At 43.2% G+C, this 27943-nt stretch overlaps 2 protein-coding genes across 8 annotated transcripts; one reads left to right on the forward strand and one right to left on the reverse strand.

The window, feature by feature from the left end:
• Positions 1 to 1092: 1092 nt before the first annotated feature.
• LOC118289257 (choline transporter-like protein 2) lies at positions 1093 to 21587 on the reverse strand. 6 transcript variants are annotated; one of them, XM_035616105.2, is made up of 23 exons: positions 21384 to 21587; positions 12600 to 12648; positions 12417 to 12490; positions 12234 to 12318; positions 11897 to 11981; positions 11242 to 11355; positions 11066 to 11126; positions 10823 to 10946; positions 10565 to 10648; positions 10297 to 10409; positions 7956 to 8087; positions 7756 to 7855; positions 7563 to 7655; positions 6502 to 6586; positions 6122 to 6384; positions 5937 to 6031; positions 5628 to 5731; positions 5418 to 5491; positions 5254 to 5324; positions 4923 to 5011; positions 4719 to 4803; positions 3784 to 3968; positions 1093 to 1899 (listed from the first exon to the last, which is right to left on the reverse strand). In XM_035616105.2, exons 1-22 carry the CDS (start codon positions 21448 to 21450, stop codon positions 3793 to 3795), a joined length of 2223 nt encoding a protein of 740 aa, XP_035471998.2. In that variant the 5' UTR covers positions 21451 to 21587; the 3' UTR covers positions 1093 to 1899; positions 3784 to 3792. The 6 variants fall into 6 exon arrangements, with proteins under 6 accessions (XP_035471998.2, XP_035472000.2, XP_035471999.2 ...); XM_035616107.2 differs by lacking the exon at positions 21384 to 21587 and adding an exon at positions 18692 to 18877; XM_035616106.2 differs by lacking the exon at positions 21384 to 21587 and adding an exon at positions 14307 to 14636.
• Positions 21588 to 21654: 67 nt separating this feature from the next.
• On the forward strand, positions 21655 to 27769 carry gcdhb (glutaryl-CoA dehydrogenase b). Of its 2 annotated transcripts, none has more exons than XM_035616112.2 (12): positions 21655 to 21794; positions 22083 to 22199; positions 22988 to 23020; positions 23131 to 23271; positions 23407 to 23469; positions 23712 to 23882; positions 24033 to 24162; positions 25197 to 25413; positions 25862 to 25965; positions 26202 to 26327; positions 26752 to 26912; positions 27086 to 27769. In XM_035616112.2, the coding sequence occupies exons 2-12, from the start codon at positions 22097 to 22099 to the stop codon at positions 27157 to 27159; spliced, it is 1323 nt and encodes a 440-aa protein (XP_035472005.1). In that variant the 5' UTR covers positions 21655 to 21794; positions 22083 to 22096; the 3' UTR covers positions 27160 to 27769. The 2 variants fall into 2 exon arrangements, with proteins under 2 accessions (XP_035472005.1, XP_035472006.1); XM_035616113.2 differs by lacking the exon at positions 21655 to 21794 and adding an exon at positions 21823 to 21992.
• The last annotated feature ends 174 nt before the right edge of the window (positions 27770 to 27943 follow it).

A 27943-nucleotide genomic window follows, 5' to 3' on the forward strand; every position in this document is an offset into this window, starting at 1 on the left:
AATGTGTTGATGTCTGATACAGCAAAAATCTATCTATAAAAAAAGAGTGTGTATTGTCACACAAGTCAATGATAAAGAAATCTCTTCATTGTGATTCCAAAGTGTTGGAGTTTTGTTTTTTTTAAATTCACAAAAGGTCTTGGTGTTGCAGCCTGACCTTTCTCCGCCGGTTCATGCATGTGGCTGGTGGTGTGCCAGCCTCGTTGCAGTGATTCGGAGTATGTCGGGGTATGTGTGTCACTGCTGACATCTGATATGCTGCTGCTGCTGCTGCTGCTCTTCTGCTGGGGGATTGGTGGCACGAATGTTGCGTCCACCCTTTTTCGAGACTTATCGTTATCATTAAGTACAGATTTTTGACTGTGCAACTCAAACCTCACATGTAAAAAAAATGAACATTTACACACAGTCCAAGTGGCTTTGTGTGTTTCTGAACACTGGCAACCCAGTGAAACAGCTAGTCAAGATACAGCGTCTCCATCACGTTTGACTAGAGACAAAGTGACAGTGGCGTCCACAACCCGTCACAAGTCATGCACTGCTTTTTGATGAGGTGCTGATATGACACAGAAATGTGATCATAATCATAAACTCCTGTGACTGTCAGGCTACACTTACACAAGCAGAGATATGAACTTCTTCTGCATGACTAACTGACCTATTTTAGTTTATGCACTCCATCTCATGGTCAGAGGTAGAACAGCAGGCAGTACATTGTGTTAGGAGTTGTGTGCGTCCTTGGAAAGTGTGTATTACAGGTATGTCAAGGTAGAGGAGAGCACGCCATCAGCATTTCAGGACAAATTCATGCCACCAAATATCTGTAGATCTGAACTATACTGGGGACGGCTTGGAATGCTTGATAAGGGAAAAAAATTAAATTCCCCATCAGCACACAAGACTAAAACCATGTACGTCAGGGCCATCGTGGATCAACCAATCGCCATGCTGAAGCAGTGGAGGATGTGGATGACTGTGCATGTTTGTGAAGCCGAATCAGCAAAAGTTACGGTTCACGCCAGCAGCAGGCAGCGGACAGCTACGAGAGCAAGGACACAACTAGTAGTTCAGAAGAGAAACGGTCTCACACAATTATGTACAAAACTATGTTTTTATTCCAAAAACATTCTTAATCCAACTTCGAAAACATGACATAAGAACCAAAGTATAACCCTTTTCATCAGTTGCAATATAAAGTTGGCTTTTTTGTCTCTATATGGTTGCTGATAAAAAAGATAAGGCCTTGACTACAATATGCCTGACTGGCAGGGTAATGGCTTTGGTAGCAATAAGATTATTTATTTATTATATTATTACACATTATGAATGAAAAGCACATTAAAGCACATTTTAAACAAGAAAAAAAACACCCTAACATATAGATAACTTTTATATAGCAACTTCAAGTAACACAAAATATTTAAAAAAGGAAGCCATGCTCATATTAAGTTGTATGTTTGAATAAAAAAATTTGTAAAACATACTAAAATTGTTTTTGGATGTTAAAGGTGCTCAAAAAGCTCCACAATGTTAAAATCTACACAGAAAGGAAGACGTGGGAATGCGAGCCCCTCTTTAGATCCTGATGGGGCGACACACTGGACTGATTTTTCTAACACATTTGGTATAAAAACAACTATGGCTGACCGCACAGATTGTCACCTGTAGACTTCCTGGTGATCGATGGCGTTAGGGGGTTCCTGTCCAGCCCATTCCCACTGAAACCAGACCACAGTCACTTTTAGCCCACAGTCCTACCTCGCTCAGGCTCACACCATTTAGTGGACGTGCTCTACTGAGCCGGCTGGGTCTTGTTCTTCTTATTCAGGACTTTGCGGAGGCTCTCGGGCATCAGGTAGGGCCTCTCCGGGCTGCCGTCGTTCCTCTCAAGATCCTCCACTGGAATGAGATTGAATATAAAACTGCGTTGAACCAAGATCATTAGAGCCACAGTTAATCTGAAGAAGGGCAAAGTTAAATTGGCTTGTGTCGGGTTGAGTAGAAAAACAGGGGCATCTATTGTAGCAACAACGTGCATCTATTTAAGCTTAAACACTTGTTTTACACAATGAAGACTTGTTGCTTCAAATACAGTTTATTCAACCAGCTGCGCTGCCCACAGTCCTCTGTAAAAACTGACCTAAATGCCTCTCTGCACGGCTTTATATTAAAAAACTTCAACATAATAGAACTAGCTTTAAGAAAAAAAGCATTCATTTATACAGATACAAATCTGTTATGGCTTTGTGTGAACAGAAAAGTGCATTGATAGTACAGCATATTGCCCAAGTAGCACTGATGATCGTGTCGTTCTGTTCGCATAAACTGTAAACAATCAGGTACCTTAAAATTTTTCAATCACAGACAAGCATTAACACTGTAACTTAGGCACATGAACGGCTTCAAGTTTCAACTCGCCAAGCGGCAGTGGGATAATAATGCGTTTTTTTTTAAATATCAGGTGACCTCAGATTGTACAAATAATGTCAAATTATTCAGTTAAGCAGTTTTACCCATCCCATTTAAGACCAACGTCACCGACTACACACATTCAAAAAGCACCATATCATGAGAAGATGAAGAAAGACCTGGATGTCAGCGAGGGAAAGTTTCTAAAACAACGTCAATCTTATCACCTACAACAGGAGACCATCAATTCATCACGTCAATCATGCAGCGAATTACGTTTGTGTTATAATCCCATGCGCTCATTCCAACAGACGAGATGCTAAGCCCTTTTATCAGCTGTAACTAGTTTTCTGCTTAAGCTTACGTTAGTTTCTTTCGTCTTTTAAAAAATGAAAGTCCTGTAAAGGGATCTTAAACATGCACCTCATGGATCAGAATTATCTCATTAGCAGTTTGGCAGTTTAGTTTACAAACTTATATAATAAAAATGGTAACATTTGTGCTCCATTGATGGAAATAATAGAAGTGTGTATTTTTTAAACAATATGTTACTTTCCACAATTAAAGAGAAAGGGCTTTTAGAATGAGGACTAACCAATTTGTTTGACAAACTTATTGTTACCGCGGATTTGGCGAGTGTTGTCAGAGTCTTAACCTTGTGAAATCGAATAAAGAGGACTGGGCTGCTGATGTTTGCCTAAACTCTGATAGCATCCAGACAAGGCTTCTACATAAAGAGGAAACACTACACGGTGGCAAATTTGATAATAATATTAGCCTTGACAGTGAGTCTACTACTGTAGGAATAAACTACTTAGCTGGACATGCTAATGATTGCATCTAGTTAGAGAAAATGACACATTGCAGGGTCCATGCATTAAACTGTTGCACCGTTGTTTTAAATTTTGCTACTACTACAGCCACATGCAGCACTTTAACATCTTCAGAAACCCAAAGCCTGCCAGGCCTGCAAGACCCCGCTATGGTTGCTGATCTAGGATTGGACAATCGCTGCCTGGGTGAGGGATTTAGTGAATGGTCAATTAAAAAAGAAAATCTCATTTCCAACGTTCCAGTCAGTTGTGACTAAAAGCAGTCAGTCTTTCATTCACATCAACACAGAGGGTTGAATCCAGTTGCGTGAGTGTAGTCAGGCAAAAACACGGAACCTCTGCCACTCTAAGGCATCTTTTTCCATAGTAGCACCACAATCGGCCTCTGGGACCAATGGGTTAAGTGCAAACAAGAAGTTCCCAACGGGCAACAACACAGTGCCACCTCCTTCATATTACAGCAGTCTTCAAATATAGCAGGGTTTTTTTTTAAGTGCTGGATTTTCTTGTGCTCGTAATTCAGTGTAAAATCTTTCCCTACAACACTCCTCTAAGACACGTCCTCCTCTTTAGTCTGCTGTTGTTTCGACTGGACGTCTTCATCGTCTTGTTGCAGAGAGGACGAAGGCGGGTCCTCGGCCTTGTTCTTCCACAGAATCTCGTGAAGAGTTGACGACATGTAATAAGGCCTTGCGGCCGAACCGTCATTGCGCTCCAGGTCTTCGCCTTTGTGTGTGTGTGTGTGTGTGTGTGTGTGTGTGTGTGTGTGTGTGTGTGTGTGTGTGTGTGTGTGTGTGTGTGTGTGTGTGTGTGTGTGTGTGTGTGTGTGTGTGTGTGTGTGTGTGTGTGTGTGTGTGTGTGTGTGTGTGCACGTATTTGTATGGGTGAATGATGGAACAGTAAAATTAGTATAGAAAGGGGCCGGTAGGAAGGGGAGAAGAATTGTGGCAAGTGAGAAAAAAGGAAGGGAGAGACAAAAACAGAAGAAACGTCAAAAGGCAAGCAAGCAAAGGCACCACAAGCACTTGAGATTTAAAAAAGATGCAGCTTGACACCAAGGTTATTTTGAAATAGTGGTGAAATGTTGACACACCATATTCATGCAATTTAGAATTAGTGATAGCCCAACACCAAAGGCAAAGTAAGAGTTTGAAGAGAGAAGAGCTTTGATCAGTTGATTATAAAGCTTGGCATTTTGCAATGAATGATATTATATTAGTCAAAGTCCTTTCTTCGACGCACCTCATCTGTCATGTCTCCGCCAGCTGCTCAGGGCCTGCGTTCTTTTATTTTGACATTTCATATTCATTTCCTGTTTTATTGTGCATTTCTCACATCTCATGGTTTTACAGCGTTGTTTCGGACACATGCTTTTGATTCCTAAACCTTGTGTGCTGTTCTTGCCAGTGTAAAGTCCATCAGATAATCTATATAAGTTCACATGGATGTCGAGATAACCGAGGAGGTGTTACTTACAGAAACAGAGGAACAGAGTGTCCACACACATGGCGTACACACTGAAGAATCCGTTGGCGATGAGGTACGAGCCAATCACCACCGTCTGAGGACAGGAACCATACATACATTTCACTTAAAACACTTGTAAAGCAACTTTAACTTTGATCAGAATCCAAAAAAGCTGGGGCAACAGAATGGGAACAGGAGGATCACGGCACTCACCAGGATGGGTACCCAGTAATAGTGGAGATTGGGAGCTGTATTCTCAAATGCCTTCACTCTGCCAGAGAAGAAAAAGAAGGCAAAGACCCCTGCGGACACAAGACCAAAGAAAACTCTAAATGTGCATAATTCACCCACTGTACAGTTTCATAGTACATTAATACTGTATTTCTGACACCACAGCAGCTGTATATGTACAAAAGCCTCTATGTTGCACTGATTGACTTTGAATGAGTTCATTATGATGGTATGTACAGATTATGAGATAAATACTATAAATTACAAAAGCATTTGAAGGCCTTAAGAATAAGGATTAAATAAACAGACTCACCCACGAGCCCAACAATGAGCAATTTGCCCAAAAACAGAAGGAAATCTGTCACTTTGTCCAAGACAGCCACCCTGGGGGATTTAAAAAAAAGAATAATTTTAACCTTTGCAAAAAAAGAATTTTTTACATTTTATGTAAATGTTTTGTATATCATTTACCCTCACCTGATCATGTTTCTCATGAGGAGGAAGAAGGCATCTCTGGCGGCGGTGCAAAAGTTTTTGCCATAAATTGCCACCTAGAGGCAAAATGCACTAATTACATCAAAATGCTTCCAAATAATAAACAACAGTGGGCCTCAAATGTGATGATGCCAGGGGTTGGCGGAGTTGAATGGAATAAAAAAAAATTAAAAAAAAGGAAACCACACACACCATAATGTAGGCATTTCTGTTGAGGAACTTGATGCATTTCTCCAGACACCAGAAGCAGCACTTCAGACAGCACAGCAGGAACTTGGTGAACTTGTTGTGGGCTCCTGTGAACGATTCCATGAAAAGTGAACAAGTTTGAAAACCCAAATATGCATTAGAAATTGAAATCAATAAATAAACAACTAGAGGGAGAAACTGTCCAATCAAACTAAAGCAGTTTTCCAACACTGACATCTTTATAGCCACTAACTCAAACCGGTCTTGACTAGACATCTACATATTAGATTGTGATCCACTAAAGTAACAAACCCTTGAGCTTGTGGTCCAGATACTCCAGCAGAACCCTGATGATCTGAATTATGGACAGAATGAGGGAGCCGAACGCCAGACTTCCTGTGTGATACCTACAACAAGACAAAGAAAACCTGCTGTTGGAACACAGGACAATCGCAAGAGATGTGAAATGTACCAACGTACTTGCTCCACGCACACACCTGAGAGACCTCCCGAGGGAAGAAAACACTGGGAAGGCGGGCATGTCGCCGGGCTTGTTGAAGGCCCAGTAGTACGAGGAGAAAGCCCCGGCCAGCGTCATCTGTCCCAGAGCGATGACGAAGTTAGCGCACCAGAAGAAGAGGAAGACGTTGTAGAACTGCAGGGCGATCAGGTACTTGTGGTAAACCGTTTCTCCTCCGTAGAACGCAAAGAGGCACTGGGAGTCAGGGCACTGCGCTTTCATAGGACTGGTCGAGTAGTTCTGAGCACAGAAACGGGTTGGATGGAGAGATTGTCTACACACAGATTCCATGTAAACATACACTTAAAGGATTTATCAGTTTTCCAACACTAACTCTTGAGAAATAGGAAAACTTACAGCAGGCTCACAAACGTTTCTGGAGTATTCACACGCCGTCTCGTTGAAAATTTTGTAGATGGGCTCATTTGAGGTAGACAGGAAACTGATCAGTTCGGTCAAGGATCACGACCATCAGGCTTACAACAAATGCCAACTTCAATCAAGATCGTATGTACTGTCATCACATCACATTGAGTTTTGCAGATGCTTTGAACCAAAGCAACTCAAATATTTTCCAACCCAGACTGCTCGAGTGTTTCGTCTCCTCGTGTCCAAACCCCAACATTAATTGCCGACCCACTTCACACATGCTCCAGCAGTTTCACACACTTGCATATAGGAGCTGCTCACTGCAAAACTACGGCTGAATCCAAATGTCTGGACCTCATTGTAACTGAACAGGCACATTCCCAGGAAAGTCTGGAAAAGCCAAGGCCTTTCCACAGTCCACCAAGTCCAGAAGGGGTTTCAACTTTCCACTTGGGTTGCAGACCTCATCTGACATTGATTGGAAGTTTACAGTTGCACTCTTATTTCACAGCAATACAGATGTGACCATGTAAAGCACAGGAATAATATTAACAGTAATTTAATGTGCAACTTTATGTGCAAGGTAGTGAGATTTCACAGTGCACATCTAGAAGACGAAGGGGCATAATAATTTGGATTTGACCAATATCCTCTTACACATTATATTTTCAGGCCCTGAGGGTTTGATGTCACTATAGCATTGGTAGTGTTGAGCAGCAGACTGTACAGATCTTTCATAGATCATCAATGTTTGTACTGCAAAAGTCTCAGAAGTCCGAAAGTCCAGAGAGTGGACGTTTGGGTTTGGCCTAATTCTCCAGTTTTGCCATGTCCGACCGTAACAACATGTTGCATCATAGTTCAAGTTGTTACTTCTGAACTTATGATCTTAACTTAACAGGAACACAGCATTATTTCCTCGAGATGCGATCACTCCACTTTACCCGCTTGTGGTTAAATGCTCATGAGCAGCTCCAGCTGTGTTGCCAGGTTTCTGACTGTCTGAGCCTCGAATAATAAGATTGACGGACTGAAACTTGAAAGGATACACGGCAGTAACTGCCCAGTAGGCGATAACTATGGCCAGGAGGAAGAAGGTGAAGAGTGGGTAGAGAAGGGAACACATCACGTGCCCAATGGCTCTGTAAACACAACGACAGCGTCACGGGTGGTTAAACACATCCAGGTACTTTGAAATATATTTTTGGTTACTTCCTGTGCGTCATTAATGTGAAGTCTGACCTGCTGGCTTCTTTGATGAGAGCAATGGCAATGAGAATCCTTTTCCTGAGGAAGATGAGCAGGAGGATGATGATGACATCCACGATGGCCAGGATAATCACTAAGCGAGAGGAGTGGCAGAGAGGGGAGATCGTATAAGCGCCCCCATTTTAAATTAATCTTGCATGTTAATAGGTGAAATATCTGTGCTGTGTACTGACTGAAGGCCAGCCAGGTCTGTCTGATCTGCAGGTAGACTGAGAAGTCCGTCTGGAAGCCCAGGTCCTGTAGAGTCACGTTAGCCCCTGGCTCTCCCTTCAGGGCAGCGTACTCCATGTAGCAATGGAAGATACCTGAGCACCAACGACAAACACTGCATCTTTAGACACTGGAATGGTAAGCAACTGGATAAAAAAACTAAACAGAATCAGTATGTGTGTGAAACATAGCAGAGACAAAATTTGGGATGAAAAAATAAAGTCAAAAACTTTTTTCAAAAATGTAATTGGGCAGGAAATATCAGGGGTGTAGCTTCTGGGCAGGACAGAATCCAGGCATCTGTCCCAGAGAGCAGGTTTACAGAAACTCTGAGTCGAAGGAAAGTCTTGGTTTTCCATTCCAGAAAAGACGATCTAGTGCGGTTACAGCTGCAGCCAGCTTTACCCTGTGAATGTTAACCTGCTCACTGGAGGAGAGAAAGAGTTTCTCTCTTCAGGTTGCCTCACGAAGTTTCATTTCCTTATCAATAATGTGATACCTTAATATTTATTTTACGTAACACCAACTCTGCCCTCAAATTCGAAATCATTCCTGATGGTGGATTCACTCTCAGCTCAGAACAAATGTTCTGAGGTTTTCATTAAACAATCACAGTACTGCAAAATATTTCATGATCTCTGTTTAAACTATTTTTTTTTTAAGTATGAACCTTAGGACACACATCAAGGAAAAATAATCTCATATTCATGGTCTGATCAGACATTGCTTTCACATTAATCATATTGAGTAAATGGGATTAGAGCATTTGAAGACTGCGGTTTATAAACTGGACTAAATGGAGATGAAAGGTTTTTATGAATATAGAATTCACCATGTAGTTATAACATTCACTGAAGTAAAATTATTAAATGTAGTTAACCCAAGAACAAGGCTGAAAGCATTTAAAGATGGGATCTAAAAAAAAAGAAATTCACTTCAGAGTAATAATTAAGAGCTCTGCATATGAGGATTACATGGGTTAAAAAGAAAACCTTGGTTCTATCAATATTTTGTTATCTGATCTTCAACTGCAGTGTGTTTTGTATGACACTCACTGAGATTCCTCCACTTAATGAGATGCTGTACACTTTAAATGTTTGTTTTTTTAAGCTGGAAACTTAATGATATGACAGTTTGAAACATTAATGGTGGGTTTAATAGCATCTTTCTTACCAAATGTTTAAAAAATTGGCATATCATGGGTTGAAACATTGGCTCATAATGCCACCCAGTGTTTCAAGCAGTCTTACATAGAGCTAACCGTTTGAGGAATCTCAACATCATGAAATTTATATATTAACGCCCTCGAATCAAATATGGGTGGGTTCATTATCAGATTGGGGAAATTGTGTTTATAGATAAACTGTGGACCGTTCATATTCCAGGGGCTCCGCCAGCACACACACCTGTATAAAGGACCTTATGTGCAGGGATGGCAGTGTGACACTCTTGAACTGTTGGTCAGTTTAAGTTACTTTAGGACTTATTTGAACATTCCCATACAATAGCCTTCAGTTACCACTGAGAGACTGCCCCCCCCCCCCTTTCACTTGCATTGTCTCGGCCCCGGTTTTGGGCGTCACTGTGGCTGGAGCCCACTGACACGTCTCGGGAGCACCATGGTCCTCCACCACATATCTTAGCACCACAAGATTTCCCTGCCCTTTATTTATCGGTTACTGTAGTATCTGAGCTCCATTGATGACGACTTATACCATGCACACGCAGGATAAGCACATTTTAAGTAGGGAGTGGCGTTTGCACTGGCAACATGACAAAATCAAGATATTTTTAAATGTGCTGTTGTTGCACACTATTCTCTCACAACACAAAGAAATGGATGAGCTGCTTACAGCTGAAGAAAACAAAGAAACACAGGAACATCTCAAAAAAGCCTACTGTTTTTGAAAAAAATAATTTGCGTCTCTTTGTGGTTTATTTAACAGTGGCATTATGAAGTCACAGTTTGCTTGAAGTCCGGCTGTGCAAGTATTGGATCGCCCTGTGGATTTCAACTAACTAACGGCTTTGGCTGCTAGTATAGTGGAGTGAAATCAACAGTGATTGTGGAAAAATGATGTGAAGTGAGGGACTAAAAACCTGAGACTTTAAAGTTCATGACTGGCAGTATACAGTGGTATAGTCCAGAATCAGCGTGTAGTAAGGAAACATACTCGTCCTGTCGGTAAACAAAGACTTAAGTTTCCCATCTCAGCGTTTTCCAACTGCTTTCAGGAACAGGCCTGTTGAGGGCTGAACAATATATTCTAAGGTGAGCATGACAATGGGTGCTTTTGCTCTCACCATATCCTATCACCAGTATCACCAGCACAATCATGACCCAGACCATGATCCCAGCCAGGAAGCGCAGGAGGACGATGAAGAGCAGGCTGGTGAGCATAGCAATTACCAGCCCTCTGCAGGGAGAGAGAGAGTTGAGGGTGTGTGAGAAGGGAAGGGAGGCACAGAGGGCGAGAGTGAGCTGTGAAACCAGTCGCTGTTCATGCTGCACAAACAAACCTGGATCAAAGTGAACAAGGAGAAGATTTACGAAAGCCAGTTTATGTCTTACATGAGAATCCAGTACCAGGACTGGGTGTAATCCTCAAAGATCTTCATGACCACCTGACGAGCCTCAATGACCACAGTGGCATTCCTGTGGAGAGATTCCTGAGTGTTTGTATTCAAGCATCGTGGAATTTCCTCTTAGGCAACATTCGTCAAATCTAATGTGGCAGGCCCAAGGACAGGCCCGGGACAGGCCAACGCTTGTTTCAAGCAGTGACACTCAAAAGTAAGTATGTCACAACAACGCCAGAGATGTGCTCACTTTACTCCAGCGACAAGGTCCTTGGCGTCTAACATTTTCCCGGTTCCATCATCAAAGTGAGAGTTGTTTCCCACAGTTATCACGCCTCCTTTCTGGCCCAATGCTGGGAAACACCTGCGTGTGACTGGACGACAAGTGGAAGAAATTTAAAGATAGACTAGTTTGAGCAGGAGACCATGTGTCCTTTTTTCAGTAAAATGACATAAAATGTATTAACAATGTGTTTTGGAAGATCCAACTTACAGGGCTTGCTGGGGGTCAGCATGGCAGGACAGAGGCCTAACTTAAGGATTTCTGGTATACCCTGAAACACAGTGTTTCCAAAACAGATAAGGTTTGTGGACAGTCAAAACTCTTGAGGCCATGCAGAGTGACGTTGGAAAGGAAGTCTAAACTCAGCAACACGGCTTCACACTCACCATAGTGTTGGTCACGCCTTCCTTGCAGAAGTTCTTGTAGTAGTCAAAGTCCTTTTTGTTGGTGTAGGCTTTGACTAAGGTCAGGAACTTTTCGGGGCACTTCTCCACACACATCTAAACAGGAGGCAGCAAGATGCAGTCACATCAACTTCAGGTGGTTATGATTTTAGGTACTGAATGCAGCACAGTAAAGAGTTGAATAATTTGGTCGTGGTGAAAGAAAGAAAACAAAGGCAGGAGTCCCAATTCCATCAAAATAAAATACAAATTCTAAGCAGGTTGTGAGCATGCAGTGTATTCCAAGTGGGAACGAAAACTCAAAAACAGCCAGTGCTCCGACTGAAAAACACTGGATGTCTGAGTCTGCTGTTGATGGACACTATTATCCCACAGTGCAGTGTACACAGGAAATGCAGAAGCGATTGACAGCTATTAAAAACTAAAACAAGTTTTTGTTGAGGTAAGAAAGAAAATAAAGAAAGACTGATATCTGTTTTGCCTCCCACTTTGACTATGGCACACTGGCACAAATATTATATCACTCCCTTTTACGTTTTATAGAACGAAACAGATGGTATGTGGTAATGAGGTTGGATACAGCAATAGTTTTATATGATCAGAGGAGAAAATGATGAGAGAAGAGTGGAGGTCAGACCTGTGTGGTCGGACACTGGAACTCCAGCAGCACCATGGGGCTGGCACACTTCATGATGTTGAAGTAGAACAATTGTGGCTTGTTCCTGTTGGGCAGAGAAAAACAAAACACACACAGAACAGTGCATGAAGGGTGTTAAAGCAGTATCTGTGCGTCGTGCTTCCTTTGTGCTTTGGCTGTCTCGCCTCCATCAGGGTGATGTTTGAGGTCGTTCCTGGTGTCGTCCTGTTCAATCCACTGGCCAATCGTTTTTGACCAAACACATTTCTCCTAATGCTATTTTTTGTAAACAGTATCTGTTGGAATAATTTCAACTATACTAGAAAAAGATACTCACTCAAGTGGGGTGCCAGCCTGTCCACAGAACTGGCCTCGACTGTCGGTGGGATAGATCACCTTTCGGGGGTCACCCTGGGACCAGGCTGGGAGCCCAAAAACAGAAAGGAAAAGCTCACCAGAGGTTGTGGTTGTTTTGGGGCTATTTTTTTTTATTTGTAGGTAGGCTGGGTAGGTTACTTACCGAGTATTCCCACTGCAATATAACCTATTATGGCAAGAATGAAGAGGATGCAGCACACGATGTCTGTGCAGCCTCTAAGAAAGGAGAGAGAGCAGAAGGTTGGAGGGTTAAAAGAAACTCTGTGCTAATTTACACACAGTGAAAACCAGGGTTAAAAAAATAAAAATCACATCTCTATCTCACCTGTTCTGGATCGGGCCCTTGAAGGCTGCGTCATACTTCCTGGGCTCGCCTGCATGAAAGAAAGAGGTGCATTTATCACTCTTAGCACTGTGACTATTGAAAACATGGCTTGCAGGTGAGTGTCAGAAAAGCAGAAAGGCACCATGAACCCAAACTTGACGTTTTAAAAAGGGAGAGATGATTTAAATTTAAGGAACGTTAGCCCCCCCCCTCCCTTTTCCTCCCATTCTCCTGTCAAATGACTTTTCCCTCCAGACAGACACGCCTGGCAACCCAACAAATTCCTCCCTGGTGACTAAGCAGAAGAAAACCCATGTGAAAGGCAGAGCCACCACAACTTGTACAGCCAATAGACGGGGTGTGAATAATTTATTGCAGTAACTTTATTGCGACAAGCAAATAATGCCATGTCAGTATGGATTCATTCCAAAAACCCAAGAAATCTTTATAAAGAGGTCAAATTTTAATTTCATGCCAAGAACAGCCACTGTCAAGCTTGGCTAAATAATTCGTTTGGTTGGGATTTCTTCCAAATTCATTAAGAAAATAAAATGTTTTAATTATCCTTAAAACATCTAGCACTTAGCTACAAGGTTGAACTCTCAGGACTGAGATACCGGAGACATCAGGAGTGCCTGCTCTGCCTTCTCAGACCTTTAAATCTGTTGAATCATTACCATCGGTCTTCCGACCATTACTGCAGCATGTACATGTGCATGTGTAACATTTTATTATTGGATCCGGTCTCCTTAGGAGGTCGTCTTGGTGTTGTATTTTAATGCATTTCTATGTCGTTGTAAAAGGGTATGAATGGCCTTGTATCAAAATCGTGCCATGTCCACAAACTTGCCCTAAGAGTCTATTCAGGACTACGATATTCTCTGTGGCGTCTTTGCATATCAATTATGTATGTGGTGAGCGGGATAATGCTGCAGCAAGCATTTATCAGATGAGCTCTTTGAGGTCACAGCTTCCTGTTAGAGAGAGAGAGCACCATCTTTGTATTTCAAATACGTAAGCCTGTGTCTGTATTGTGGGCCTGAGGTGCCATCAACCGTTTAAATATTAATGCCAACTGGGCTTTTCCAGTGACGATGAATATAAACAAATATCATTTACAGACTCGTCAAAAAGTCAAGTGAAGCCTTGCAGCTGCAGGAATCAGTGACAGGCCAAATTAAGCATTTATACGGTTTGAGAAGGAAAAGCCTGGTGGTTATCTACACAACACAGGAACATTTGATCAAGAAAAACACTTATAAAAGAGCTGCCTGCTCACACACACACACACACACACACACACACACACACACACACACACACACACACACACACACACACACACACACACACACACACACACACACACACACACACACACACACACACACACACACACACACACACACACACACACACACACACACACACACACACACACACCTGTACAATCAAACAATGCCAGCAGTAGCAGGTTCCGCACGCACGCACGCACACACACAAACAGTGTTGACATGCTGATACTGCTGCTCCAGTTTCACTCACAGCTACTTACACAAATCATGACACAACCCAGTAAAAAAAGAAAGGTGTACAGATCGACCAGTAAAGCACGAGCAGTTCGACTTGTCCTTGATGAAGGCATAATGAAAAAAATAAATAAAAGATGCAAATTAATATAAAAGTGAAGCAAAGAAAAGCCGTTACCATTCTTCCCATAGTATTGTCCATCCTCAGGCATCTTGAAATTCCTTTCTGGGTCAAAATGTTGAAATGTACAGAGAAGCCTTTGAACTCTTTCCACAGTTCCCCCGGTTTCTATTCTATTCACCTCTTCCTCCCGCTCCGCTGGTCTAAAAGAGATGCGGGTGTAATGGAGGGGAAACCAGTCCAACCTGTCCCTGAACGGCTGTGTGCCCGAGCAGCCAGCAAAGCTCCACCTCAGCTCACCTCACACTTCCCCCCTCCGTCTTTATGCTGACACAAACTGCCTGTTTCCAATCTGTGCTCCACCTGTGCGTCTCCCTCCCTCGCTCCCCTCCCACCCTTTTCTGTGAGGTTCTTCCACTTAGAGACTGGAGTCTCCAAACAGCCATCGAAACAGCCAAGAAGAGTCGTGTACAGGGAGAGACATCGGAAAGGAAGGACGGGGGCGGTTGTTGTTGTTGTGTGTGCGTGCGGTGGAAAAGTTGTGTGGCTGCTATGAAAAACATGTGTTCGGAGAAAACAAGGAGGAAGTGCGCCTCCGGTGGCGTTTTGCATAGCTGCCGTGGAGGGGGACAGGTAAGATTCAGGTGTGCAGGATATTTGTGGCAACAAATGTCATCACTGGCATGAAGTGAGAGCCCACAGTATTAATAGGTTGGAGGGAAAAAAAGATTAATTTTGTAATGTAATCTAACTGCCATGTGGAGCAGATTAAGTAGGATCCACGCTGATCTCGTCCACTCAGAGCGTTCTCTCCCATCTTGTGGGGACATGGCAGTATTGCACTGAGAGCAACAACAACAAAAATCTCTCCAGCTCCCATTTTTGGACCAGTCTCTGTTCTGTAGTCCACAGAGGAGCTACATGCCAATTTCTCTTTTTTCATTTTCTTTTTACAGACGCTGACAGGAACAGAACATTTATCTGGGATGACTGAGAGTTTCCATCCATTTTATTCTTGCTTCAGGGCCAATGTTGCTGTGCACAGGAATTCCCATCACAAGCACTGGTTTAGCTGTAATTTCCAAAACAAAAAGCTTTTTCTTTTCTTTTTTTTTCACAGAGGGACACGGTGAAAGAGGACGGCAATAGTTTGTAGGGAATTTAGTTTTTTTGTTGGATGGCAAAGACATCACATCACCACAACAATGGCTCTTGCTTCCGTCAATTGTCCTTTCTCTGATGTTACAGGTCGTGTTGAAACTTTCCGTTTCCAGCGAAACAAAGTCAAACGTGAAACTGAAACCAAATGTAACATCTTGAATGGTGTTTCCCACTCAGGTACAGTGTTTATTTTGGACATTGTCTCTTGTGTCCTGACATTCCTGAATGTATCTGCTTCATTATTTTTTTACCACCACAACCTTTTTCACAGCAGACATTTTTGACATGTTACGGTATAACACCCCCGTAAGAAATAACATTGTAGCCTTGCCCCTTCGCACATAATTAATTAATTTAAAGAAACTTAAGTATCCAGGGTGAGTTTTATTGAAAAATCTTTTTATTTACACTTCTGTCTAAAGACCAGATATACTGATTCGTCACAGCAGACTAATTCATTTGTGACACCAATGTGTGACAGGTCAGGATGTCTGCTGCAGTGAAAAAAGGATTGAAAAGTACCCTTCACAAACTTGACCAGGATGTGAAGAGTACTTTGACTTACTAAGTTCTGTAAAAGGTATTCTTTTTAGTGATGAAATAGAGGGATTTTTTAGGCTGTTTGGGTTAATCACATCCTTTCAAACTCAGAAAAGCACCGTGCTACGAGAAGCTTAACTGCGAAAGTACAGCAAGTTAAAAAAAACTACAAGACTATATCCAAAGGGACTGTTATATTACAGTCACTTAAATATCCTGTAGAGGTTACAGCGTGTGCTCCCTCCCTGCGTGTCTCCCCCATGTCTTTCATTACAGTAAGAGGGCGTGGAGTGTTCCAAGTCCAGTTCACATCTATTTATAGTGTTTTCAAGGAAATGACACTCTAATCACACACAAGTCTATGAAAAAACTGATCAGAGTTTTCTTCAACATCCAAAGTTATATCACACAAATGAGTGTGAAAAGTTTTTTCTGTCCCATAATATCTGGATGCAATATTTTCTAACAACAGCAGGAATACTGAGCTTGGTGCGTTATCTGGGGAAAATTTACTTTATCGAAACCCTGATCTCTTATTGCCTCGCTCCTTCTTCCACGTCTGACAAACTTCTAACACAAGACAGAAGACTATTTACTCACAGCGGCGAACAGGAAGCAAACACAGTGAGATTTTCTGGATTAGATATTGTGTTTTTATGACCAAATGACTACAAAGCAGCTGTAGTTAGTCATAGTAAACAAAAGTCGCAGTTTAAGTTCCACGAGAGAAATGTTTCTCAGGGGTGAAGAGCCAGTGAGATCAGCCAAGATCAGAGGACCCGGCTACTGACTGGAGTTCTGGGGTGGTCCTGCTTCCACATCCGACCTCTCCCTGGGCCCAAACTCATTTTCCCTGACCTTAATAACCAATCCCTCTCCTCGCACTCGCTCTCTACGCGCCTTTGTTTCTCAGGACTGCAGGCAAGTTGGCAGCACACCGCTAGACAGTGAGCGGGGAGTCACATGGTCCTGCTTGGGCTGTTAGGGGTCACAGTAAAGTGGAAACGGGTGGCGGTAATGACGGCGATGTCTTCGGCTGTTTGTTTAGAAGTATACGGAGGGAGTAACTGCACCGTGCAGTCACTGAACCCAAAAACAGCTACAAAAAGTGTAGCTCCGAGAAGCTTTTAACAAACGCGAGGCTCGGCATCGGGTTTCAAACCACGCTCCTAAACAGGGCTTATAATTATGCCTGATCTCCACCAGTGCATGGCTGCATGGCTGCACGGCTGCCTCTCGTCCTGTCATTGAGGTTTCTTCATTTATCGCAGCCCTGAAATTACTCCAACATGCAAAAGCGGGGCAGATCCTACACTTTACTCCGAACTGGCTCTCCCTGTGGCCTTGTTCAGAGTTTCGCTCTTGCCCTCTTCTTTTTTTCTTTTAGCTGCTTTGCCTCGAGTCTCAAAATGCACTAGAGAGATACTCGTGCGTTTGCTGCACCAGCTGTTTTCCAGTGGGCTCTCGCCTCCATACGACTGCGAATTCCCTGCCCAGTCACCACCATCTCGTCCCCAAGCGTGTCTAAATGCAGTCACGTCGCTCCTCTGCTTCTTCCACATTTGTCATCTTACTCTGTGTAAGACTTTCCCAAGTATTTGGGTTGTTACAAACGCACAAACACTCAGTGATTGACGCAGTGATTCCTTTTTTTTTTCTTTGTTCGTGAAGGGCTCTGGAAATGTTAGTCAATTATCCATCATGTGGCAGGCAGAGTGGAGCGGGGCCGTGTGCAGAGGAGAGGAGGAAAACAATACATTGAAGCCCCATCGTGGAAAACCAGCAGACGGAGGAACATCTTAAGCTCCGCGACAGAGATATCTGGGTCAGGGTGAACCCTGCAAAACACGTTGCTTGCAGAACAGGGAGAATTAGGAAAAAAAAATATCACCATTTATTTTGCTATTGCACACAAACGATGAGGGTTTATTTTGACACAAAACGAGGCCTATCACGCTCGCACCATGCCCCGCGCACACGCGCGATTTGTCTCGATTGTGTGTGAATCATTTATTGCTGATTTTGTCATCAGGACGAAGGCCTGCTCGGAACACGCGCAGTGCATCTCGAGCGGCTGTGTCGGGGTGTGACACTGTACAAACACTTTTATAACAGGGTATACTGGGGCGGTAAGGAGGGGCATATAGTCTCCAAACCGCAAAGAATGAACTCTGGGTGGGGGCACAGCCACAGAAGAGAGAGTGTGTAAACCGAGATTAGATTTTGGATAAAACACAGACTGTGTGTGTGTGTGTGTGTGTGTGATATCTCTCCTGTGTGTGACAGTGTACCAAGAGACACTGAAGACCCCCCTCTTCGCACGCGTGTGGCATTCTCTTGATGAGCTGAGCTCTATACATAGAGGCGCTTGATTTGACCCCGCCGGTCTAAAGGAATGTGGCAGCAACTGGACAACTGGACAACTGGGATGACTGTTGTTGTTGTTGTTGTTGTTGTTGGTGTACACCCTGGCAACACGCGAGCCACCATCTTGCCCACTTGCCCAAAACAGGACAGAACTAAACTAGACAAAAACAAATGCTCACTGTGACCGCGGGTGAAGAAGTTCACTCACTATTCAGAGAGACACGCTCCATGTTCATATTCAGACAAAGTCCACTGGTAAAAACAATGTATATTAAGAGCGAAAGTTCAAGTTGCGGCAACGCAGACTGTCTCCAGGGACTGTGTCCAGGGACTGTCTCCAGGGACTGTCTCCAGGGCAGGACTTCAATAATTACCATATGTCGGTTTCTCCTCCGGCTCCATGGTTTTCTCGACCGGACCGCCGCTGCTCGCACGAGGGGATGGGGACGGGGACGGGGGCGGCTACAGCATGTCCTCGGCGCCGGCGGAGGGTTCACGGTGGCCGGGGCTTCTGTCAGTCAGTGTGTGCGAGCACTTGGTTAGAAAGTCCACCCCTCCAAAAAAAAAAAAAAAAAAAATCTGCACCGCGCAGCTAACGTTTAAAGGGAGAGTCGTCGCGGACCAGTGGCGGCGCGGCGCACCGCGATTGACAGGGCCGCTCGGCCAATCACCGAGAGAGGGGCGGGGGGTTTGCTGCTGCTGCTGCTGCTGCTGCTGCTGGAGACCGGCCTCATTTTCTGGGACCGTTAACTGATGATGGAGCTTTAACAACAGTCCAATATACAGTGGTGACGGAACAAATGCAGTTCACTTCAATTGCTAATTCATTCAAATCTGTGTCTGTGTCGTCAGCCGAGAATGCGATGACGTAGCATATATTTCATTGGCCGGAAGAAAATGCAAGACAACATTAATTATAAAAAAGCAAATCTTTTCATTCATAATTCAGCTTTCAGACCTAACACCGCCTGGACCGACTCTCATCTCTGAGTCACGGCAGGTGCTCATGCGGCTGCAGAGGGTTGACAATATGCTGTGGGTTGAGAATGCAGCTGCATTTACACTTGCAGTTCAGAGCAGGTCAGAGTGGTCTCAGTGGGTCCCTGAGCACCTCCAGAGGCGGGGTTAAATAACCGGATCACAAGTTGTCCTTGTGTGTCTTGGGTGCATTTACACCTGTGCTTTTCTTGTGGCCAGGCACTGTCCGACTGCAATCTGATCCACCAAAACCATGTTAATGCTAAGTGTGAATCGGTAATAGTGTTTTTAGCAGATTGCCTGTGCGACGGGCTTGTGGCTGGGCGTTTGAAAGATGTGAATATTTAAAAAGCAGGGAGTGTCTAACAAAAGAATATATTTAGTCGCAGAGGACGTGAGGTTTTTAAGGCTAGACCCACATTTGAGACGAGATGTCAGGGAGGGTATCGCAGGCGGCTCATAGAGGAGCTATATTAAATCAGTAAATCTCTGCGGTGCTTCTTGAACATGTAGGCAACAATGTTGTAGCTGGTATAAATGCCAATACTTTTAGCTATTTAGCTATAACATGTCATATGTTGACTCATATCTGCCAGGTAACTATATAATCAATACTGCAAGCAGTGATATGCGGGCCCTTGCATACGTGCACGTCCGGGTCGTAAGTCGGGATGTGTTGCGGATATCACTTCCTGTGTCCGTGTACATCATGCGCGGAGTACACCCATGTCAATTTCATGTAAATGAGATGAGGTTTTTCCCCACAAGTCTGACTTCTTGTTGTCAGTAGGTGGCGCTATGGCCATGGCTCAATGTTGACATGTAGCTGTGTTGAGGTGACTGTTATCATGTTATCAAGAAATGTGGTAAAGATGTGACCACTTGGAGTGTAGTTATGGCAGTGTGATGTTTCATGTTTCAGATCGGGCCATGTACCTTTGATGTACCTTTGATTAGGAGCAACATCCCGTTTCAGGGCAAAGGACGGAAAATCGCCACGTCTTCGCAACGTCTGCCCCTTGTCCATGAAGGCAACATGTAGGCAACATGTTGTAGCTGCATGGTATAGATGCCAATAATTCTAGCTGTAGCTGTAACTGGTTATATAATGACTCAAAGTAACTATATAATAACTAATAGTAGAATAAAGTTATTTGTGACGGAGAAGATAACTGTGACCTATCGAAATGTGTCCTGTAGCTGCAACTGAATTTGCCAGCTTCAGTAGGCTAGGAGACTTTTTAGAGTCACAATATTATAAAAAAAATCCAGACCTGATCAAATTGAAAATATACATAATATATAATATAAACCAATGATGGAGGTATTCAGATCCTTTATCAAAGAATAAGCAGCATCCCACCGCATTACTACAAAAGATCTCAAATTCAAACATTAAACGTACACGTATTTTATAAAAGTACTATATCTCAACCATTATATTGGATTATCATTATTGAGGTGAAAAGTCATAAAGTAGCATTCTAATGTTATGATTGGCCATAGGGTTGTTGGGCAGTTTAATTCACTATATTTAACAGTGCATCATATGATATATATTACTCTTTGTAAGTTTTTGAATCGAAGTTCATATTGTAACTGTGTCTGATAAATGAAGCAGTGAAAAAAAATACAATATTGTACTCTAAAATGTAACGCACTAGAAGTAGCATAAAATTAAAATATGTTCAACAATTAGAAGCTCCTTGGAATACTACAGGGCAGAACGGCAGTAAGTGAACAAATATTTTCACCACTTATACAAATAACTTTCACCACTTAAAATAATCATCCATTTTTTAAGTTTATTAAAAGGAGATTCCACCATTAGACTGACTTTACATAGTCAAACCAAATTAAAGCCTCACTTTATAATTAATAAGTGAATAAAAACAACAACAGATTTGGCCTCTTCCGAGCTTTGGAGGGAAAGTCACCTTTATAGAACTAACAAAGTTGACTCGTTATTGAGTAGCTCTGGTAATGAAGCCTCATCATCCAGCAGACAGGAGTGCTATTATGAAAACAATGCGTGTACTTATTGTGTGTACAATCTGGACGCTGTGATCTAGTGGGGTTTTTACTTACTGCCTTCCTTCCATTGAGCCGGGTAAGTTTTACTATGGGTCCAACGCGAACGTCGGTCCCCCTCCATCGGTCACTCCCCCAGCTAATGAGCCAATCGGGTTCCTTCACAGTGGCGGAAGTGGTAGTTGGCCCACAAACCAAATCAATAGTTATTTTTTATTGTTTGCGGCTCAGATTTCGTGTGCACTGTCTTCACGCGGAGAGAAACTTTTCCTTTTTTTAAAATTCTGCACAAGAACCGACCCACTGTTTAATGATGACGCCACGGCTTGGAGCTTTGATCTGTGGAGGACTGTACGTGATGACGTCAGGCTGCGTTTCCAGCGTCGCCACGACGTCAACGTGAGAAAGGCGAAAGAAAAACAAAAAAAAGGGACAACCGAGCGAGGACTCTCGAGACACACAACACAGGTAAGAGCCCCTTCACACGGCCGCCGCTGTGGTCCCAATTGCTGCGAGCGACCAGCGAGCGACGCACGGAGGTCACGGAGCGCATTCACATTCACAGGCGCTCGGGAATTATGCCGTTCACGTGTCGTTCCTGCGTTACAATCGCGAGCTAGCGCCGTTAGCTCGTAGCCGCGGCGGAGTTGCTCAACGGGCTCCCAGGTGCGCTGCGCCGTCTGCTCTGATGACGTCACGTGAGCATTATGAAAGTGGTTGCCTCGACACGTCACTTGCAAAGTCTCTTTTTTCCAGACTAGTCTTCCGTCATGGCACTGAGAAGCGCCGCGTGCCGCCTCTTGGTCAACCCTCGGAGATGTGTCCTCGCCTCGGCCTCCAGAGCACAGGCGACTGCGCCGTCGGTCAAATGGGGTGAGCACAATGACAACCGTACAGCACAGCAGGTGTCGTGCCATAAAAGTGATCGTCGGCCCAGACACTTGAATTGAAATAAAGAAATGATCTATTTGCAATTATCCACAAGACTCTGTATTATTTTACAACATGCCTTAGAATGTAACCTACCAGTGTTAATATCTTTAAGGCAGTTTCTGGTGGCCGATCACGTTTTGGCAAGACACTGTCTTTTTTTAAAGGGACAGTTCGCCACACACAGAGCCATCTGTCCATAGCAAACAAATTTAAGTTTGGACCATTGAGCTGCAGCACAAAAACAATGTGGTTAGTAACATTGTTGTTATGAGCATACAAAAAAAACACAATCTTTTTGTTCTGCTGAAGCATGTTCATGAGCTGTATCTCAAACTATTCACACCAAGATATTCCAAGTAGTTGCATATATTTTCAAAGCTAAACTAAGTGTAAAACGGTCTTGGCTACAGCTGATGTCTCCTATGTTAAATCCACGGCGAAGTTCTGTCACTTTCTTTTTTTGTTGTTGAGGCTTTTGTTCTTCACTTCAAGAATCATAAGGAAATATGTTGTGGCATTAATGATCAAGCTTCATGTGTAATCATCTTTTTTAAACTCAAGGAGGTGTAACTAAATGTACCTCAGACTTAGTGCTGTAACTCAAAATAACATTTTGAAAAACAGAGTTTTGTCTTTTTACCCTGAGTTGTATATTTTAATTTAAAGGTTGGGTGACAAATGAAATCCCTACATTTCATGCACAATTTTTCTGATTTGTATTTTCACAGATGCAAGGAAGACCGAGCAGAAGTCTAAAGCACGTAGGTGTCGATAAGAACTGTTGATCCTTGATAACATTTCGGAAACTGAAGCTCTGCCCGAAACGTATTATGTGTTTTTGGAATTGTGTTCATTCTAAATGTCTTGACAGCTAAAGTCCAGTTTAACTGGCGCGATGCCCTGGAGCTGGAGGGCCTGCTGACTGAGGAGGAGGTCATGATTAGGGACTCCTTCCGCACATACTGCCAAGAGAAACTCATGCCTCGCATCCTGATTGCAAACAGGAATGAAGGTGGGAAACTCAGAGGATAAGTCTCTTTTATATATCCTACCGCTTAGCCGTTTGTTAAAATGCTTTTAGTTGAAATAAAGAAAGGCAACTCCTGTAAAGTGCCCAGATGTAACAGTTGTGTCATTTTTCCTTCAGTGTTCCACAGAGAAATTGTGTCCGAGATGGGAGAGATGGGCGTCCTGGGCCCAACCATTAAAGGTCAGTCCGATCAAGTGGACTTGATTCGACGTAAACTGTTCACTTAGTCGCTGCATTTATGTACACATTTGTTAGATGTCGTGAATAGAACGGACAGCAGATGTGTGTTCATTCTGGCATTTTCTAGTATTGTACAACAGCCAAATTTCTCTCTGTGTGAAATGGACTTTGGTCATCTGTTCACTCGACCTGTATTTGTATTTGTTTTTGAGAAATCTCCTCTTCCCGCATTTGACGTAAAGGTTACGGCTGTGCCGGGACAAGCTACGTAGCCTACGGTTTGATTGCCAGAGAAGTGGAGCGCGTGGACAGCGGCTACCGCTCGGTCATGAGCGTGCAGTCATCTCTGGTCATGCACCCCATTTATGCCTATGGCACAGAGGAGCAGAAACAGAAGTACCTGCCCAGGCTGGGTAAGATGAGAAAACAGCAACAACTGAAAAGGTTTATGGTTCCGATTTAGTTTTTAATTCTGTTCTGATGTGTGACTGAGCTCCTGGTTGTATCCTGAGTGAGTTATCCATGTGTTGTAACAAACCCCTCTGTGTAACTCTCACTCCCAGCCCGCGGAGAGATACTAGGTTGCTTCGGCTTGACGGAGCCCAACCATGGCAGTGACCCCAGCGGCATGGAAACCAGAGCCAAATACAACCCGACCAGTCGCACCTACTCCCTCACTGGCTCAAAGACCTGGTGAATAATGTCCTGTATATGTGGAAAATAACAGCATTCTTGAGAAAATGTCTCAGTACATAGCATCTCATCGGAGTTGTTCAGATTCCACTGATATAAATATGCTGAACAAAACAACAGGAACACGCGTCAGCAATACCGTTCATCAGCGCCCAAAACGGCAGCTTCCGGAATGATAAGAACCTTCATAGAGGCAGCATTTATCACAAGATTGTATTAGTTTTACCTGGGTGTACCACACCTGTACATATATTATAGCAATGTGATATTTTTGTTTCATCTGTTGACTCGCACTCAGGACTGTAGGTCCTTGAATCCTTGAAATCTTGACTTTTGATAAAAGGCATGTAGGATTATAAAATAGGTATTAGTTATATATATATATTTGGAGCCCAGATGACCACAACAGCAACACTAGAGAACACAGTGTTCTTAATCATAATTTAGTTGAATTCTGTCCCATAATGTCTGTAGTCATCTGGACAACAAGGACACGGTTACATAAAGTATCTGATTGTAAGGTCAGGTTTATTTACAGCCAGTTGTTCTGACTGGATCTGGTCCGAAAGAGTAAATGATCTGGAACAACATCACGGTGCACAACAAACATCAGTGACCTTTCAGTGAGCGGAGTCATTCACCATTCTTCACCTGATATAATGTTAGTGATAGAATTTCTGTTTTTCAAGTTCAAGGGTTTGAATGCGGCACCAGACTCGACATGTCATCAGTTGTCCACATGGTGGAGCTCCTCACAGATTAAACAGACACTTACTAGGGTGTATGTTTGATGATTTGAGGAGTGTACTCATTCTATTATCGATGAGTTTTATAACTTTTTAAAAATCAAAGTATAATATTCTGAAGGTTGAAGGAAAAAGCTGTTAAAATAATATAATAATAATAATTACTTTTACTAGCATACAAGTGTCCACCATCACACTGCATTGTTACAGTATGTCACTGGTCTTAATTAAGTAAAAGTCCTACAGTGAGGTTTGTCCCTAACATTCCCTTCATACCTCCATCTTCAGGATCACCAACTCTCCAGTGGCAGACGTAGCTGTGGTCTGGGCCAAGACTGATGATGGGAAGGTGCGCGGCTTCATCTTGGAGCGCGGCATGAAGGGCTTGTCCACACCCAAGATCGAGGGGAAGTTCTCCCTGAGAGCCTCCGCCACCGGCATGATCGTCATGGACGAGGTTGAGGTTCCCGAGGAGAACCTGCTGCCTAAAATCTCTGGCCTTGGGGTGAGTGGAAGTAAACAGTGACTGTAGCTATGTTCCAATTCAGGGACCGCCTCCTTTGAAGGATGCAGTCTACAAGTCCGAAACCAAAATGAGATGGTCTGGTCTACGGTGGATCCTTAGTTTCCCGGTAATGGTAGGACGCATTTGTCTGCTGCGTTTGAAGGTTCTTTCGTAATGACGATTCGCGTTGTTGTGACGCAAATCGGTCTTGTAGCCTCCGAAGAAGGCGGCCCCTGTATTGGGACACATCTTGTTATTGATGCAGTAATGTGTTTCTGGACGATACTCCGTCATTGAACATTTTGTTCTACTATATTCACAATATGCTTATATCACACTCGTTTCTAATGGGTTTTTAGCTTAATGTGAAATGACACGGTAAACTTAACACTAATTATACACCACTCACAAGAATAATTGCTCATCCCACCACTTCTGTTTCCTGCAGGGTCCTTTCGGCTGCTTGAACAACGCCCGGTACGGTATCGCATGGGGTGCTCTTGGTGCGGCAGAGTTCTGTTTCCATGCGGCGCGTCAGTACACACTCGACAGGTCAGATGTAACACATGAAAATTGTCTTTGCACGAGTGTCTTGAGCTCCATTAACTAATTAATTTAGTCCTGTCTGTTTACTTATTGCAATATAATTCCACTTCATTCCACCAAATGTTCAACAGAATGAAGAATAGCTTTGTTCAGTTTGGCCAGAAATGTTCATGATATTTAGTGGTTTTGATAATTAATTAATAAAAATGAGGGTAACAGTGTTGTTTTTTTCTCTAAACCAGAATCCAGTTTGGCGTGCCACTGGCGAGGAATCAGCTGATGCAGAAGAAAATGGCCGACATGCTGACAGAGATAACAATCGGCCTCCAGTCGTGCCTGCAGCTGGGAAGACTCATCGATGAGAAAAAGTAACGTTATCGTCCGACTGAGGTGCATTAGATGGGATGTGACGTGGTATGATCACTCTGACCTCCCTCTGTCAGGTTGAAAGATTTCACTATTGATGCTTTTCAGCATTATCCTCAAACTGTACATGTCATGAAACTTGAAAAATGTAGGCGTTGCCAAATGATTGGACTGAACCTGACCGAGGTAGTCGTCATTTGGGCGGTCCCATACATTCTGAGAAGATCCACAGTGTCAGATGAAATATTTCATTAGACATTTGCCACTGTCTCATTTTTTAATTATTTAATGATAAGATCATTGTATTGAGTTTTGAATAATTTATCAGTATTATCGGCTCATCCCATCAGTGTACAATGTACAACCTACCACATTAGACACAGATAAACACACAACCCTGTACACTCCACGTTGTTTTTTCTACAGAGCGGCCCCAGAGATGATATCCATGCTCAAGAGGAACAGCTGCGGTAAAGCCCTAGACATTGCCAGACAGGCCAGAGACATGCTGGGAGGAAACGGCATCGCAGACGAGTACCACATAATCCGGCATGTCATGAACCTGGAGGCCGTCAACACATACGAAGGTGAATAGGAGATTCTTTTTAACAAGACACATTTTTGATGCTCATTTAGCTAAATCTGAACACTTAAATGAGGGAATGTTTGAATCCCTATCAATCACCACTAGGTTGTGCTCGTGTTCCACCCGTTCGGCTTTGTTTTGACATCTTGTTGTCTGTCCTCTGTTTGTGCTCAGGCACTCATGATATCCACGCCCTGATCCTGGGCAGAGCCATTACAGGACTGCAGTCCTTCACCGTGGACAAGTAGAGCAGATCCCTCCCGCCAACACGACTCTGCAACATCAACTCTGTAACAAGACGCAAGCGGTTTTTGGTTTGATTTGATGACGTGTCGTCTGTGTAATGGCATTGTTTGGTGTCTCTCAGGTTTGTGAAATACATATACACGAGTGCTTTATTTTGAGCGGAAGAGTCGTAAAAGTCCGTCACTGAGCTTGTGAGCTGTTGCGAAGTGTAATTATATAGGTTTTTAACTTAAAGAGAGTTTATTTTTCTACTCTCATCCACAACAGTGTTTTTCATGCTTCCTTTGTCCCAATTGTGTAGAAAAAGTCAAAGGAACTTTGTGGACTTTCACTGTAGTGAAGTATGTATAGTTCGACTGAGGTCAAGATCAGGATTTGCTGCTGGTTGCTGATGTGTGCAAAGTTAATATTGTAATTATGAAAAAAGGCATAAATTCACACAACTGAATTGCCTGGTCAGTTTGTGATTTGATCCAATAATGGTTTATCTTGAAGTGACAGTGGGGTTTGCCATGTGGGATTACTTGTAGAACTTGACTGGCTCTAACAGTAAGATGTCATAACAAAGTTATTTTAGTGTGTCAGGTAATAAAGTAAGTTGGATAAGCCTCACCTGTCTAGCTGGCTGTTAATTTCATCTGGATTATATCACAGATAAAAAGATCATGATTCACGAGGAGTAAAACTTAAGGATTCTTCAGCTTCAGCTTTCAGCCGCCATGTCGCAGGCGGCTGAGGATTTTACTGCTAATCCTCCTTTCGCTCTCTGATATTCATACCAACTCA

The sequence above is a fragment of the Scophthalmus maximus genome, chromosome 17 (genome assembly GCF_022379125.1).
Source record: "Scophthalmus maximus strain ysfricsl-2021 chromosome 17, ASM2237912v1, whole genome shotgun sequence".
Taxonomy (NCBI): Eukaryota; Metazoa; Chordata; class Actinopteri; order Pleuronectiformes; family Scophthalmidae; genus Scophthalmus; species Scophthalmus maximus.

Bases quoted from the DNA above. Each gene is read 5' to 3' on its own strand.
- LOC118289257 (XM_035616105.2), bottom strand. From the start codon at position 21,450: ATGGAGGGGGACCGACGTTCGCGTTGGACCCATAGTAAAACTTACCCG. The intron at 7,656-7,755 runs GTCAGACTTCAC...TTGTGTTTACAG, and splicing joins CTCATCAAAGAAGCCAGCAG to AGCCATTGGGCACGTGATGT. The intron at 5,492-5,627 runs GTGTGTGTGGTT...TTTTGCCTCTAG, and splicing joins ACAGAAATGCCTACATTATG to GTGGCAATTTATGGCAAAAA.
- gcdhb (XM_035616112.2), top strand. From the start codon at position 22,097: ATGGCACTGAGAAGCGCCGCGTGCCGCCTCTTGGTCAACCCTCGGAGA. The intron at 23,272-23,406 runs GTGGGAAACTCA...TTTTTCCTTCAG, and splicing joins GATTGCAAACAGGAATGAAG to TGTTCCACAGAGAAATTGTG. The intron at 25,966-26,201 runs GTCAGATGTAAC...TCTCTAAACCAG, and splicing joins CGTCAGTACACACTCGACAG to AATCCAGTTTGGCGTGCCAC.